General features: G+C 31.7%; 1 protein-coding gene across 2 annotated transcripts in view; it reads right to left on the bottom strand.

Annotated features, from left to right (window-relative positions):
• The window catches only part of Phip (pleckstrin homology domain interacting protein), a 122,771-nt gene that overhangs the window by 20,700 nt on the left and 85,573 nt on the right, over positions 1-16,498 (bottom strand). For both annotated transcript variants that reach the window (XM_047557577.1, XM_047557576.1), the window contains exons 22-31: positions 15,710-15,786; positions 13,150-13,381; positions 8,728-8,847; positions 6,444-6,551; positions 5,795-5,919; positions 5,582-5,664; positions 4,154-4,265; positions 3,921-3,982; positions 1,698-1,853; positions 372-492 (exon numbers count right to left, since the gene is read on the bottom strand). In XM_047557577.1, the coding sequence (XP_047413533.1) occupies positions 372-492; positions 1,698-1,853; positions 3,921-3,982; positions 4,154-4,265; positions 5,582-5,664; positions 5,795-5,919; positions 6,444-6,551; positions 8,728-8,847; positions 13,150-13,381; positions 15,710-15,786 (1,196 nt within the window). The remainder of the gene's footprint in view (positions 1-371; positions 493-1,697; positions 1,854-3,920; positions 3,983-4,153; positions 4,266-5,581; positions 5,665-5,794; positions 5,920-6,443; positions 6,552-8,727; positions 8,848-13,149; positions 13,382-15,709; positions 15,787-16,498) is intronic.

Here is a 16,498-nt window from a genome sequence, read left to right as displayed (position 1 = left end):
TTTTAAGAAAAATCTATGAACAAACAAAAATTCTCATATGCTAAAAGAAAATTAAAACTTTGGCTTGCTTTATAAAGTACCGTATGAAGAAAATGATCACCAAGTCATATCATATCTAGAAAAAATTATATCCCGGAATCACGTTCAAATAAACAAGCGGAATCAAGATTATAAGGAATTTGTTAGAAAAGAATATCATGTCCTATTTCAACCTACTAAATCAGATCCTACCTTTCAACATGATCCCCACGTGTTTTATATGTACATTTGTAAACATATAAAGTCAAGAAACAAAGCTGTACAAGATTGGCCAAAGAGTGAAAGGATCATTCAGCTTTGTTTTGGTAGCATCCACATCAAATGGTTCTAACCTGTAAAACCTGTTTTCCAGTCTTTGTTTAATTGTACTTAGATCCGTTGGATATGCCACTACAGTGCAGTACATGGGATAAGCTTGCAGATCCACAGGGGCCACAAATGCTGAAGCAATATCTAAAATAAATAAATTTTTAAATTTATATTTGTATGTTCAAAATAATTCAAAAGGAACTCTGCTCAAATTAAGACCAAGTCCTAATTCACATAAACATCAGTCTGGCACTGTCTTTTCATTAAATTACATAGTTTAACAAAGTCTTACTTTTTATTACATTTACATTGCAAAATTCTGGGAATTTTTTTATTCATAGAATGGATGAGATGAATAAATACCCTAGTAAGTCTATAAAAAAAATACCTAAAACTGACTTATTAAGAACACACTTATTTCTACAACTGATAGCTGGTGATCCCTGAATCTACATATTTGATAAAGCCATTAGCATATTGCATTTAAACATGACCTTTCTCAAATCTTACCACCTTACCTCATTTTTATATTATTCTGTGAAATATCAGGCAATGAGACAGAAGAAAACAGATTCAGAAATTTTTGACTCAGTATAACTGATTCAAAGGCACAAAGTAAACTGGTAGAGCATAAACCATAATATAGTTAAAATTGTCCCCTATTTTTTTAACTCACTCATATGTAAAACTACTTCTTACCTAAAATAGCCTTCGGATTTGGATATCCTACAATCTGTATCTCTATTATCTTCAGCTCTTCTTACTCATGTTTATTTCTCCCTAAACTCTTTGAAGCTAATTGCTTGCTGCCAGAGTGCGTTGCTATAAACCAAACGAGCTGAGAGTTACTTTGGAAGCCCAGAGTTTAGATAATAAGAGTTTTGTAGTTACTGTTTTTTAAAAAAAAAAAAAATTGATGCCTATCAGTTCATACATCCTCTTCTCTCCCCTTACAAAGATTATCTTATGTATGTGTAATACAGTTGGGGGAAAACTGGCACAACTATTTATATGTTTAAAACTTAGCTTCCTATACTCCTCTCCAGTTTAAATCATGTCAGTTTGAATATGCCAAGGCTTTTCAAATTGATTGCGGAGGATCCAAATTTTTCCGATACCTCTGGCATTTATCAGATGCTCTTATTCTGAAATTCAGCACAGAAATTTGATTTATATCTGTTTAGATACTTAAATCCTATGTTTAGATCTCCTTCAAACAAAGATTCCCATTAGAAATGCTTGAAAAGCACTGTAGAATTTTGTTTTGTTTTTTGCTGGCATAGTATTTTTACTGTAATTTGCTTTCTGCCTTTTCCCCATTTCTATACTTCTATGTTGTTGGTATTTACCTAGTGTCATCAACTGATTTATTCCTGCAACGATTCTTTCACATTCTTCATCCCTGGGATTGGTACCCCACTCTCCATCAAGAGGTTTATAGATTAATGATCTGCATTCAACATCAGTTAAGGGAACACTGGTACCTAGTTCTTCCGGAAATACAGCTGAAAAGTAGAAAAGAAGGTCAGTGAAAATTTGGCAATTAATGTTTAGGTTACCTTTAGAAAGCAAAATGGATTTTATAAATATTTGGTAAGTACATTCTTCATTTTCATAAAGGAAAATGTATTTCAAGGGTTAATAAAATTTAAATTTTTTTAAAGGATACTAAATTTGTAAATTATCCTCTAAATGATCATGATTACTTCTCCAAAATTATACCTAAAAACTTTCTCTGTAATGTAGTTACAGGAAAGAGAAAACATTTCTATAAAAAGATGCAAATCTCAAAGTTTTCTAAATCACTTTTTAATTTAATTGCCACATTTGCTTTAATAAACCACACAAGGTGAAACTGAACTAAAGAAAACATTTTTCAAGAATACTTTAATCAAATCCCAAAATTTTCTAATGTAGAAACAGAATTGTGAATACTAACAGATAGTTCTTGTTTTTGCTCTGAGGTGATAAAAGTAAGCTTTTATCATGTCTAAAGTTTTAACATTTTAGCTAAGAAAATCATTTGAGGGTGGTGGTGACAAAATCTACAAATTTGCCAGGTAATTCCTTTGGACTAGACTTCATCTGGGAAATATGCCAAAGATTATGTATAAAATTCTTCTTCATTACACTGTAACTAAACTCCATGTATACAAGTACAACAAAAACAACAACCCATCAACACCACGCACAGAGATATATTTAGATAGGAAAAGCATAGTTAATCAGTGTCACTAATTCATTTATAAATACCCAAGGTTAGAACACCAGTTTCACTACTTTCATATTAGCCCTATTATTAAACTCAACTTTGAATTCAAACTTTCACAAGAAAGAGGCAAAACCAGATAAGACATGTAACATGTTTACAAATTAAGACACTTTATAGTTTTAAACAGCTTTAATTTAGCAGTGAGATGAAAAATATCTTACTGGTATTAAATTTTCAATGATAATTTGTGCAAAAAACTAATCTCAGACAAATGATATCAATATGACCATTTTCTCATTTCTAAGATTTTCCAGACTGTTAACTTCCCCAAGAGGTCTATCTTTTCTGACATTTTAGAGCACAACTACTCAGCAATTCCATTTATAAATGATTATTTCTACCATATTACAAATCAGACATTTATTCTTTCTTAAAGATCTTGATTTTTATCTGACAGTAAAAGTAATGTATTATTAAAAACTCAATATAAAATGTAAAAGGTAATTTATGAAGTCCTCATAATTTCACCCTCTATAATCACTAATAATCTACGATATGTCACTTTGATCCTAAAAAGGCATATTTGTGTGTGTTGTATTTTTTAAAAATTGAAACAAAACAGGTAATGAGATAGAAAGAAAATGGAATCTACATGCTTCAGCCATACCCACCTTTTCTCAGTATAAGGAAGATGTCATACTCACTGCCTAGGGCTAACTCCCAAATCCTGAGTGTGTCAGACAATATGCAAGATGATGATTATTATTAATTACAACTACCTCTTCATTGAGCTCTTACATGTGTCAGGCTCTATAATAAGCACTTTATACACATGATGCCATTTAATCCTCAAAGCAGCCCTATAAGAAAGGTATTTGTTTAAATAATCAAAGGCTGAGTCCTAAGAAATTGAGGTTCTTAGACTTTATGGAACTTGCCAAGATCACATAGAAAATGGCAACACGAGCATATGAATCTAAGTCTAACTCAAAAGCATGACCTTTTAACTATTATGTTATATAATTATTCTGCTGGAGTTACAAAAAATGTCCCTAAATGCTCATTTTTAGGGCTGAATAATAACTAATAAAAAACATTCATATTTTGTTGTAATAAATTAATTTCAATCTTCCCTGTTAAACTATGAATTCCAGTAGGCAAGGAATATGTCTATCTTGTTTACTGCTGGGCGTCCCTAACCTTTTGGGTCAATAATGGGTGTACAGCAAATATTTTTTGAATTAATATTTCCTGTTGGATCTTCACAACAACCTTATGCGGTAGTGAGTTAACAAATCACATTTCTTATTTAAGAAATCAACTTCATAAGGTTGATGCATAAAGTCTAACATACACTTACCATTATTAGGTATAAGCTCCATATCCCAAGGACTCATCTTTTCTGTATCTCCATTGTCCCAGCTTTAAGAAAAGAAAAATTTTACATTAAAAAATATACATCTTACAATTTTTATAAATAACAAAAATAACTTCCTTAGTATTTGCAAGAAATACCTTTATCCCGTTCTTAATAGATGGAGAACTACTTCATAGTAAGATAGGCCTAATAAAAAAACACAAGTATTTCCTTACCAAACATTATAGCACTGAAACAAACTATCAGGGTATTCAGGCTGAAGAGGTTCCTGACTTTCAATTGTTCCAAACCACCAGGCGTCATCTATGACTGATCTGAAACGGTCACCTGCACAAGAGCAAAGGCTGTCTCATTACTCTGAAATGTGTGTTTGTTGTGTTTAATTGCCTTTTTCCTAAAGTATAAGTCTAAGGTACTGAAAATGCAACATAGAAAGTGATCCACATAATTAAAAAATAAGTTAAACCAGCAATACTGGGGGGAGAGGTACTTAATATGCATCCTTATAATTTTATAAATAGTGTTCTTGACACCACAAGCTTTCCTGCAAAGGTAATTATGAGTTTTACAGACCTCTTACGACCCTACACAGACTGATGATATTAAGTTAAAGAGGAAGAATTGGAAAATGCAAGCTTAACCATAATGAACAGTATCTGTAGACTAATAATAAAGTCAAGCAAAGAATGAAGCCTACTTTCTCAGAGTAAGCCTTAAAACGTTTCTGAGGAAAGGCTAAAATAAAAATTATTATTCATTTTTTTTGAGGGAAGGGGATTGAACCCAGGGCACTCTACCATTGAGACACATTCCCAGACCTTTTTATTTTTTGAGATAGGGTCTCTCTAAGTTGCTGAGGCTGGCCCTGAACTTAAATCCTCTTGCCTCAGCCTCCCCAGTCACTGGGATTATAGGCATGCATCAGAGCACCTGGACAACTGTTTTTTTAAACCAAGTTTACCAAGACCAATAAATGATAAATCATTATGCCAATGTCTTCCAATGACACTGGAGGAACTAATATATCAATTGATGTGTTTTGCTAAGCCATATGTATCATCTATACACCAGACTGCACTCCAAGATGACAGTGGCTTTATCTCAAATTCTTAAGAACTACTTAATACATATGACATCCATTTGTACATAAACGAAAGCAACTTAAATGCCTGGAGATATTTATGATTTCCAAGTTTTTTGAAACTTGTTACAATATTTTAAATATTATTTTTAAAGATTATAACAGAGTTAAGAATAATAAAAAAAATAATAAAGTCAGTTTAGTTTTAGTCCCAGTAAAAATTATCACTCATTTTGTTAAGGCTTCTTCTGATAGCAAACATGAATTGTTATTATTAATGTTTTTGGATAAATACTTAATTCAACATGTAAAATAGTTGAAAAATTATAATCTTATAAAGTTACCAAATGTAAGAGATAAAATGGTATGAAATTTAAGCATCAACTAAAGTATTTTCAATCTTAAACAAAACTTAAAAATACCTCTAATACATATCATACTTTGTTGTTAACATTATTATGAATGGCAAGATATCTTTTTCTAATTATGAAAAAGAGTAAACCAATAATAAGGTTGAAAAGAAGACACCAAACATCCATGACTTCGAATATGTATCACCCACCTATATTCCACCGCCTATACTTTGCATCATCAAATTGTTGTCTCAAGACTAGGAAATCTATAACATCAGGCATATCGTGGTACCTAATTACAAATGGAAATAAATTGATTAGATCATATTTTAGGTAAAAATATCCAAAACATGTTCAAATTTATCTGAATCTTAAAAACAACCTACAATACTAAGAAACCACTGACTTTAAATAATCCTTACTTCATGGTAAATGATCCACCAGTCAGTTTACCAGTGTCAGGATCTAGAAAAGCAAGTTTAAGGCAGCAAAGTGTAGGTAATCCCACTTCATACTTTATGCCAACTATTTTCATCAGTTCTTGTTCCTAAGATATAGAAAATAAGAAATCACATATACAAAGTAAACTACAAAACAGATTGCTAATATTAATCTGCGTGGTAATTACTATGTATATAAAAAAATTTACTGAGCCATGTGTCTTTAAGATTTGTGCACTTTATGGTTTACAGGTTGCACTGCTTTTTTTTTTATGAAATATAATAGTTTTCCAACTTAGTTTCAAAGAATGCTAGATAATTTCAAACTCCTGTTGATAAATCTAGAGACACTGATCAAATGACAAATACAAAATTTACCTTAGACATTAGTGTTATCTAGTTTTCACTCTGACCAAATTTTGTACCCAATTTATAAAGTATATCAGTGAATATAAACTTGATCTTGTGTTTCTTTGACTGAAAAGTCAAACCCCTCCTAATCTCCAGAACCACTTCAATTAAACAAGGGAACTTCATTATACAGTTTCTTATAGTGAAAATAGTAACCCTTAATACAATTTTCTCCATAACCCCTCAATGAATCTTTGGGGTTACATAATGAATACCATACCCGTAGTTCCATTTTATGCCATGGCTGTTTTTTTGGATTGATACTATAAATTTTATTTTTCCGGGCCATTTCAACATATGCTTCATGTCCTTGTCGGAAATAATAAACCTAAAAAGTAAATAAAAGCCACAATTTAAAAACCTGAGTATGTTTCCAAGATGCAAGATATAAAATTGCCCCCAAAATCTGTCTTCTAAGCTAATGAAATTCTGATACTGACTTTCCCCGCTCAGTTCCTCAAATTGTTTTAGCACCACTTAATCATAACCAAAGTATTCTAAATAGCACTACTCTGGTATACACTTAGAAATTTAAGATGGGGCATTAAGTTTTTATTTCAACATTCTATTCTTAGTTCAAAGTAATTTAATTTCTCTTGCATAATAAAGTCACTTGTAACCAGGAATCATAAGTTTATGTTCACCTATTTTTTTCTTACATTTTTAGCAGGAACTTTATATATATGCAGAAACTTTAAAAATAAAATATGTATTTTCACATATATTTTATCTAACTTGATCCTTAACATAAAAATCTTAGTAAGATAGCACAGCATTTGCTTATTCTCATTTCATGAAGGTCAAATTTAGGTGACTTCCAACAACTGCCATATAGTTGAACACAATAATTTGACACCAAGTAATATTCTCAGCACTAAAAATTTAAAAAGCTTGTTGAAAAAATGCTATTAAGACTTTGAATTAGCCACTTTTCCTACTACATTCACTCTATTCATTACTACTTCAGTTATCTGCAACTTCAAATGGAACAATGGTGCTGAATAAAAAGGATTTATCTGTTCAAACACCAATACCCAAAATACAACGTAAACAATTTGAAAGGAAATCATTTAATGAGGAGTTATAAACTTTCTGACGATCTTGAAATACAATAGTAAATATAATTTAGCCTCTTCTTAATGTTGCAGGATCTGTAGAACCAATCATTATATTTCACTTATACCATAACAGTGTGTAATGCTCCAGGTTCCTCAAATCTTTTGACACAAACAGGATCTCTAAAAAAATTATTCCAGACTGTCTTTTAGAGTCACTCTTGCATTAAAGTTTTTGTTTTTCTTTTTTAACTGTCAGTTACCACTTTAGCACAAATTAGAGTGCTTTATGAAAGCAGCTTTTCAGTTTTTATTACTGTCACTGTTAGACACCAGATAACACTATATCTCTATGTATAAAATAAGGAAACATGACCCTGAGTGAGAACTTTTGATCTAAATCCTTACATTTTCATTCTAAGTTTATAAGTACACAGCCTAAAATGGGAGTGCCATTTTTTTTCTTTTGGTTCTAGGAATTAAACCCGGAGGATTTCAACCACTGAGACACATCCCCAGCCCTTTTTTTATTTTGAGACAGGGTCTCACTAAGTTACTGAGGCTGGTTTTGAAGTTGTGATCCTCCTGCCTCAGTCTCCCAAGTTTCTGGAATTACAGGCTTGCACCACCATGCCCAGGCAAGGGATGCCCATCTTATTTTCTCAAAAGTAAAAAAGAGGGTTGAAATATAGTTCAGTAGTAAGGCCCTTGCCTAACTGCTGTGCAGCCTTGAGTTTGAGCCCCAGCTCGGCCTAAAATAAAAATTTAAATAAAATAAATAATAGTTCTTATTCTAAGACCGTAGATTTAGAAACAAATTATGAACATATGGGTAAATGAAACTTTTTTGACATAAAATTACATGCAAAAAAGTGCTAAATTTCATTTTTAACATGCTATATATTTAATTTTTAAATTGAGAAACAAATATATTAACATCCGTTTAATATACTTCTTTAGAAAGAAAACTAGAAATAAAATCTTTATTAAAAAATTTTTTAAAAATTTTTTAAAGAAAAAAAAGCATCACTGGTGATTAAACCCAGAAGGACTCTACCGCAGAGCTACTTCCTCAGCCTTTTCTATTTTGAGACAGGGTCTTGCTAAGTTGCCCAGGTTGGCCTTGAAGTTGTGATCCTCCTGCTTCAGCCTCCTGAGTTGCTGGGATTACACACAAAGCTTCCATTCTCTTATAATATTTAGATGATTACAAATTTATAGTAGTCTTAAATCTTTCCTAATTGTACTTTCTCCATACACAGCTATGAACATTTAGAATGAGATATCTGTATGAACCTGTTGCAATCTTCTATAGTTGTGTTTCAAGAGCTATAAAATGTTCCAGGTTGTCATTATTAACAAAAAAAAAAAAAAAAAAGAAAGAAAGAAAGAAAAGAAAGAAACAATAAACAAACAAAAACAAATAGTAATTAGAAAGTTTCAAAGTACCTCATCACCCATCTGTGGCACAAATGGACATCTACGGGGAATAGTATCTGTAATCCACGTTGATGGTAGCCATTCTTCTAATGTCAAACCATTTTCAGTTAGTTCTCCCACAGCCAATCTCTAAGAAAGTTTAGAACATTACAAAGTTATATTATCCAAAACAGCACAATAGAGATCATTAAAGAAAAGAAGGAAAGAGACTTTGTACAAAAATTATATTCTTTAAACATTAAAAGCCTTATTCTAGAAAATGATGGCAGCCGCAACAATTGTTCAATTAATCCAAATTGTTGATAAAAACTAGACAGCAAAACCAAAATCTATAGACAACATTCACAAAACTAGATGAGACATCCCCACAAGTGTAAGCTATGTGTAGTCTCTGCCCTTTAAAAATACTATCAGTTTTACAGACACTACTTATAACAAATCATAATGTAATTTGAGTTTTTAAAAAAAATCCTATTCTTAGTGTTAGAAATAAGAATATATTCTCATACGGGTTAGGTATTCCTACAAAATACAGAGCTAATTATTTCCATGTGCTTGAAATTATACTTCTAAATAGACGGAGAATGCTCCCCTCCCCTTCTTTTGCCCTTTTTTTTTGTTGTTGTTTTGTTTTTGTTTTTGTTTTTTTGCAGTGCTGGGGGTCAAACCCAGAGCCTCAAACATCCTAGGTAAGTGCTCTGTCACTGAATTATACCCCAGTCCTACTCTCCCTTTCTTAAATAGCAATTTCACTCTTGGTTCATGTTAAGCTCCTTCCAAAAAAAAAAAATTAAAAAAAATAAACTCAGATTTTGTTTTTCCAAATGAAATGTTGTCAAGCCATGTCCTTTACTTTTTAACTTTCATGGATAAAAATAAAACTATGCATCTGAGAAAAGGTGGTTGTTTTGTTTTTTTAACTTTACTGAACACCTACAAGCAGCCTTAATGGTCATTATTATTGCTACCTTAGATTTAATAAAAATGGACAGAGAGTCTGTGAAACTTAGTATTATAAATGTAAAAACTGTGCAATTGATTTAAAATGTTGTGGTTCAGTATTTATGCACCAAGTCTTCTAAATTTTATTCTGTCGAGTTTTTTTTTTTGAAGGAAGCAGTTATCACTACATTAATGAACGTTTACTGAATGAAGCAATGCCTTAGATATGAACACTACTGGCAGCAGGTAAATTTTTTTAAAACAGGACATCACTATTGTCCAGACTGGCCTTGGTTTGTGATCCTCCTTCCTGAGCCCACCAAGTAGCTGGGACCTTAGTGCATATCACCATGCCCAGCACTGCAGCAGATACTTCTGTAATTGCTTCCCATTATACATTGTCCTCTTCTTTTTATTAATCACACTGTGAAGTTTCTCAAACACATCAGGAACAATCCCATCTTAGAAAACAAGGGAGAAGTAAAGTCCTTAGGTACTTCCTATATGTGAGATGGGTTCGATGGAGAATTGGAGGTAGAGTATTTTAGAAGAGCATAACTATGTATGCATCAGAACAAGGACTGGCAAATCATGGTCCACAGTTCAACTCCAGTTTGCCAACTGCTTTTATAAATCAAGTTGTATCAGAATATAGTTGTATCCATTCATTCATGTATTATCTAAGGCTTCTATCAGGCTATAATGGCAGAGTGGCTGGTCCTATATAAAAAAAAGTTTATCATCCGCAGCTTTAGAGACTAGACCTAGGAAGAAAGGGGCAGAAGGAGGAAAACAGTTGTGGGATTACTGTAGTAATACAATAGTTCATGGAAGCTTGCAACAGTGTAACAGCAGTGCAAGCAGTACAAAATGGTCAAATGCTGAATAAATTTAGAAGACAGGGCCAGATTAATTCCTTGATAGAATGGATGTTGAATATAACAGAAAAAGGAATTAAGCATAATTTCAGGTGTCTGGGTATATAAAACTCAGACAGGAGTTGTTATCAGTGTGATGAGAGGTAGGGTAGAGCATATTTGAGAAGCTAGCTTAGGAAGTAAGTTTTGTATATATTAGATTTGAGATACATTATTAAGTCAAATTCTATCCAGTTATATGATTTGTCAACAGTTATCAAGTAGTCACTCTATTATTCATTAAGTATAGTACTATAACTATATATACATATACATACATACTATAACCCTGTTATGGTTTAGATCTTCAATGTGCCCTCAAAGTTCATGTGTTGGAGACTTTAATGCCAGTGTGTGGTGCTGAAAATTGAATATTTCTCAAATTTTCCAGCTTCATGATTTGAGATTGTATTATTTGGGGATGTACAGCCAACTGATTCCTTTTCTTCTCCACTCATGGGAATGCTTCTAAGCCCAGCTCAAATCTCTTTTTATTCTGAGATCTTATCTGAAACCCTAATATAAAATGTTCCCATTTAATTTTTTAGTTATCTCTAAAATTAATCTCTCAATGAAATAAATGTTAATAGATCAAGTAGCATTTCCTCTTTTTATCTTGGGGCATCTTGTTAGGCACACATCATATTTAGAATAAATATTATGTCTTACATAGTTTCCAGAACTCCAAATGACATGAGAAATAGATGTATGTGTGTGTGTGCACGTCACCTAAGATAGGTTTACTACGTCTCTGAAGAATTCTATTTTTACTTAGCATTTTCTATACTCCCTCACCTTTTTTTTGGCTTAATTATAACAGAATTAGCCATATGGGAAAATGTTTTTATTTGTTTACACATGCAATAACATATTAACCACTTTTTAACTCTATAACTGTGCATAAGGGAAATACTAAGCCAGGCCTGTGGCACACACCTGTAATCCCAACTACTTGCGGAGGCTTAGATAGGATTGCCAGTTCAAGCCCAGTTTGGGTAACATGGCAAGACTCCAACTCAGAAATAAATATATAAAAATAAATAGAAATACTATTGTGTTATTGGATATAAGTTAAAGATTAAGTAATAAAAATAAGTCCATCTACTGCTACTGGTAGGCATGTGAACAAAATTTAAACTCAAGGCAATAAGCTGTAGCATCTTAACCTTATTAAAGTATGTTCCATGCATAGCTCCTTTCATGACACATTGTCACAGCAAACAGTGAAATTAAAATATGCCAAACAGTTAACAGAAGATTCAAATGTGACCATGAACAAAGGAAACCATGGTATTAGTTTGTAGACAACTATCAAACTAAGGGAGATAAAGGAACCGGTACTCTTGGGATCAAAGAATTATGTTCTTGCTGTGATATATTGCTGGCAAATCTCAAAAGTTCATCAAAACTGATGAAAAAGATTATTTACATTATTAGCCCGACACATGGCTACATCAGTTTTCTTTAACCAATCTTTCTACCACATAAAACAATGAATATATTTATCATCACTCTCAGGAAAAACAAACAAACAAAAAACATATGGGCAAATGTGGCATTCTCTTTAGTAAAGCTTCCCCAAACAAAAGCAAAGAAAGTGATAAGAATAGTAGTTATGGAATCCAAATTAAAGTAATTCATAATTATAAAGCTGAAATAAACATGAACTCAACCAAATATGATTCCCTATTATATTATTTTAAAGAGCAAACATCATGTCCCTCATGTTGCATGTACTTTAGAGCGAAATTTAAACAGTCCCTATTTTTATTCACTGGTTAAAGAATTTCAACTCCATGAGAGTGGATTAATCTTTTTTCCATAAAATTTATTTTTTCTTTCTTTGCTCTCTCTAAAATTACCCACAGACTTAACAAATCAATACTACTGTCATATAAGGACTGAAAAATTATGGTTCACACACTAGGTAAATAAATGAAGACTTGTTACAAGACTATTTTAAAAATTCAACATTGGATTCGTATTTGCTCTGTGGTCAACTACGACAATTTTGTCATTTGTATTATATATGATATTTTCCCTAGACTTTGTTTATTTTTAGCAATAACAATTAGAGTGGTTAAACATGCAATCAAGTAGAAAAATACTTTGTTTTGTAGCACTATTTTTTACATAAAATACATAAATAAGTCCCAAGAAAAAAATCTGTTCATGTATTAGAAAAAAATCTGTTCACGTATTAAAATTAAAATGTTCAATATTTACTTATATTTGTAAGTAAACATCATTACATGTTAAACATCTAAAAGTCTGTATAACCTAAATGTACTTTGGTATACTTTATACATCCAAGTTTGAGTATTTTCGTTCGTTCGTTCTTTCTTTTTTTTTTTTTTTGCGGTGCTGGGGATTGAACCCAGGGCTTATACTTGACAGGCAAGCACTCTATGAACTACGTTATATTCCCAGTCCCATCCAAGTATTTTCTATTACTATTTGCTAATAGATATTGTTAAGGTTAATAATGTTTAAGTTCAACTATGCTGTAAAAATGCATACTTTAAGTCATTTTCATATAAGAAAACAAAATTTACAATTTCTAAAAATCAACCTTTTGTTTTCTTTCTTTGGGTTTCTTTTTCTTTGGTGATGTTGGTCCATCTTTTTCTTCATTTACTTTTTTCTTTTCTTTTTTAATATGTTTTTGCTTCTGTTTTTCAGATTCTTCCTCATCATCTGAACTGCTTTCTGCTTTCTTGGTTTTATGCTTGGGAACTTTCTTTGGTGGTTGCAAATTAATTCCTGCATCTGCTGTCCAGTCAGAGTAATCACTTGAGTAGTCACTAAGAGGAAAGAAGGGATTTCCAATATATAATATATAAACAGAGGATATAGTTTAAGACTTTGTTTTATATAAAGGAAAAGATTACAATAGAAAAAGGAATGATAGAATAGTACACACTTGATCTAAAATATTTTCTTAATTTTCAAGTTTCTTATAATTCTGTGGCTTAAATATCTCAAAACTTTGAATAAGGTCACAGCTTTAAGTAAAAAAAATACACTTAAGTACCTTCTGTGATCTTAAGAAAAATGCTGATTGCTGAATTTTGCTAATAGTATTATCAGACAAACAAAACTAAGAAGGGGTGTTACCTTCCTTGGTTCTCACAACAACAGAAAGAGCATTGAAGAGCACAGAAGGTATCAAGATGAAAGAAGAGACATAAGGATTTCCTTTTAAATTTTTGTAGTACTGAGAATAGAACCCAAAGTTCTTTACCACTGAGTTACATCCCCAGCCCTTTTATGTTTTGTTTTGTTTTGAGACAGAGTATAAGTTGTAGAGTGGCCCCAAACTTGGCATCCTCTTGCCTCTGCTTCCCAAGCAGCTGTGTTTACAAGTGTACTGTGCCCAGCAGGGATTTCCTTTTTTGAGAAGAGCTAGAATTCCTGATCAAGTTCTCAGGGTAGCCAGATATTGAACTGGTAGGATCAGAAGTATAGAAAGGTTGTACTTGTAAACTTTACTTGCCATGTAAAAAAAGGATATTTCATGTAGATAAGATTACTCTACCTCCCTGCACCTTAGGAACATCTTATGCTTCAAAGCATGCTATGATTTGGAAAAATATAGTTCTTACATCTTATGTATCATGTTTGCCATTTCTTTTCTGTTAACTTTCAGACATCTGTCTTACTGAAGTGATATTGTGGCAAAATAATCTAACTGTGTTATCTTCTATTTTAATTTTAGTACATGAGAATATTTAACTACTTCATTTTGAATAATCTTATAAATACAAAGGTCTTAAAGAAATCTAAGTTACACTATGCTCAAATCAATAGTTTAGTGCCTAGATTTGGTGATATCTAATCTCACACCTCTAAAAATAGTGCTGCTAACATTGCAAGAACAGATGTTTCTGGAGTTTTATTCCACCACTGCTACCCTTACCCTAGAGTCTACATGTTTCTTATAGGCATTTCTCTGAACTTCCCTGAAATAATCTTCTCAGTCAAAAATCAAATAACTAAAATATTTGTAGTATGATTTCATTATGAAATTTGAAATGATTTTTAAAAATTTAAATAAAAAATGTTTTCAAATACTATATCCCAAAATATGCTTGCCTCAATTTATTTATGAGCATTTTATTTACACTAACTCCACTCTCAGCCACTGTAAATGGCACATCCCAAAAATCTCAAGTTGTCTGTCCCTCAGCAGAATTCAGCTTTTATAGAATATCTTCTGCCAGTGTAAACTACAAATCCCATACCCACTGTTCTTTACAACAAATGTCCTGAACTACTAAAGTTAACAGCACTCAATACAAGAAAGAATTGCTCTGTAGTCTTATGGTTTGAGATATTCTTTTCCACGACTGAACAAAAACAAAGCAAAAAATTTCCTTCACTGCAATGTTTCAAACACAGAAAACTGTTAGACATAACCATATACACCTGTGTATCACTGGTAGTATTCATTACTGTGGAAATAGGAAAGCCCTCAATTCTAGGACTAATAAAATTAACTCTTATGGCCTCCAATTAATGCTCCCCCTGGCACTTCTATTTTAAGAGCCACTGAGGTGGGAATAATTATCATCCCCCAAGCATATATTGCTTCTTGCCACTAAGACCTTACAAGGTCAGTTGTGGCCATCAATGCTTTAACAATTCCAACCACCAATATCAAAGCAATCCCCACTTATGTGGTCAAATGAGATGAAAATAATAGAAAAAGTTTATTCCCATTGCTAGAAGAGAATACATTGATAGTATTCTATAAATTCCATTATATAAGATAGTTAATTCTATAAGATATTATTACTTTCATAATTTGATGCTTAAACATGTCTTAAAATCAGTAATAAAACTAGCATATAATCAGCATTATATATAAATAATAGTATTCAGAAAAAACAATACCAAGTAGGTTGTTAAATGCATCATTTTGCAGATCTAATTGCAAGTTCCAAAATAATTTTTCAATAGAGAAAAAGAGAAAGAAACTTCCTAAATTTTGAAAAACTGAAAGAATCTTTGAAGAAGAATTAACTTTAAACACAAGGAGTCTTTGAAATGTCTTGCTAGTTAGAAAAATATTTTTTTAGCTTTCTAGAGATTTTATGTAACATTTGGAAAATCAAAATTCATTTATTTACCTAGAACTGCCATCACTGTGCCAAGCTCTCTCTTCTTCTTCAGATGTTCCACCACTGACAGCAACCACTTCACCTTCCTAAGGGGCATTGAAGACTTTGTTAAATTATTTTAGAAAATCATGTCCTATGATTATAGAAAATATCAATGATAAAATACCATTGTATTAGAACATTTAAATTAAAAACCTTAACAGCTTTTATTTTTATTCAAAAAAGTGAGAATTAATGTGTACAAAGGCATAATACTTAATAATACTAGGTTCAAAGTATCTCTCAGATTAACATTTTTAAAGCTTTATATCTTCTAAATTGAATGATATCAAGTTCCAGTTTACATTTGAAATTAACTTCTACTTTTCAGGCCTTTAAAAAAATTAAGCATTTTTTTTTTCTGTATATACTTTCCTAATATAAAAATTAGGCACAGTATGTTTTACCTATTATTATTAAAATAGTTTTGCCATAAAAAACACGCTAATCCATTGTTTTATCCAAATGGAAGAGGATTAAAAAATAGCCAGACATTATTTTTTCCTTAGTAAATATTAATGAGCCAACACTGAATATTATGAGTGAAGATATTTTCTTCAAAAAGTCAGATTTTTGGTCACAAAATCTTACATAACTTCTTTGCTAAAATAAACTATGCTCCAATAACAACAGCCCTTCACATTTATTAAGCTTTTACTGCATGTCAGAAATGACTCTTCAGCACTTTTGTCTGTATCATCCCATTTTGTCTCAACAAAACTGTTTTGGTGGTAAAAAGCTGTTTCAATAAAAGAAACC

The sequence above is a fragment of the Sciurus carolinensis genome, chromosome 7 (genome assembly GCF_902686445.1).
Source record: "Sciurus carolinensis chromosome 7, mSciCar1.2, whole genome shotgun sequence".
Classification (NCBI taxonomy): Eukaryota; Metazoa; Chordata; class Mammalia; order Rodentia; family Sciuridae; genus Sciurus; species Sciurus carolinensis.
Note: the sequence above shows the minus strand (reverse complement) of the source record. Positions and strands in the feature narration are given on the sequence as shown.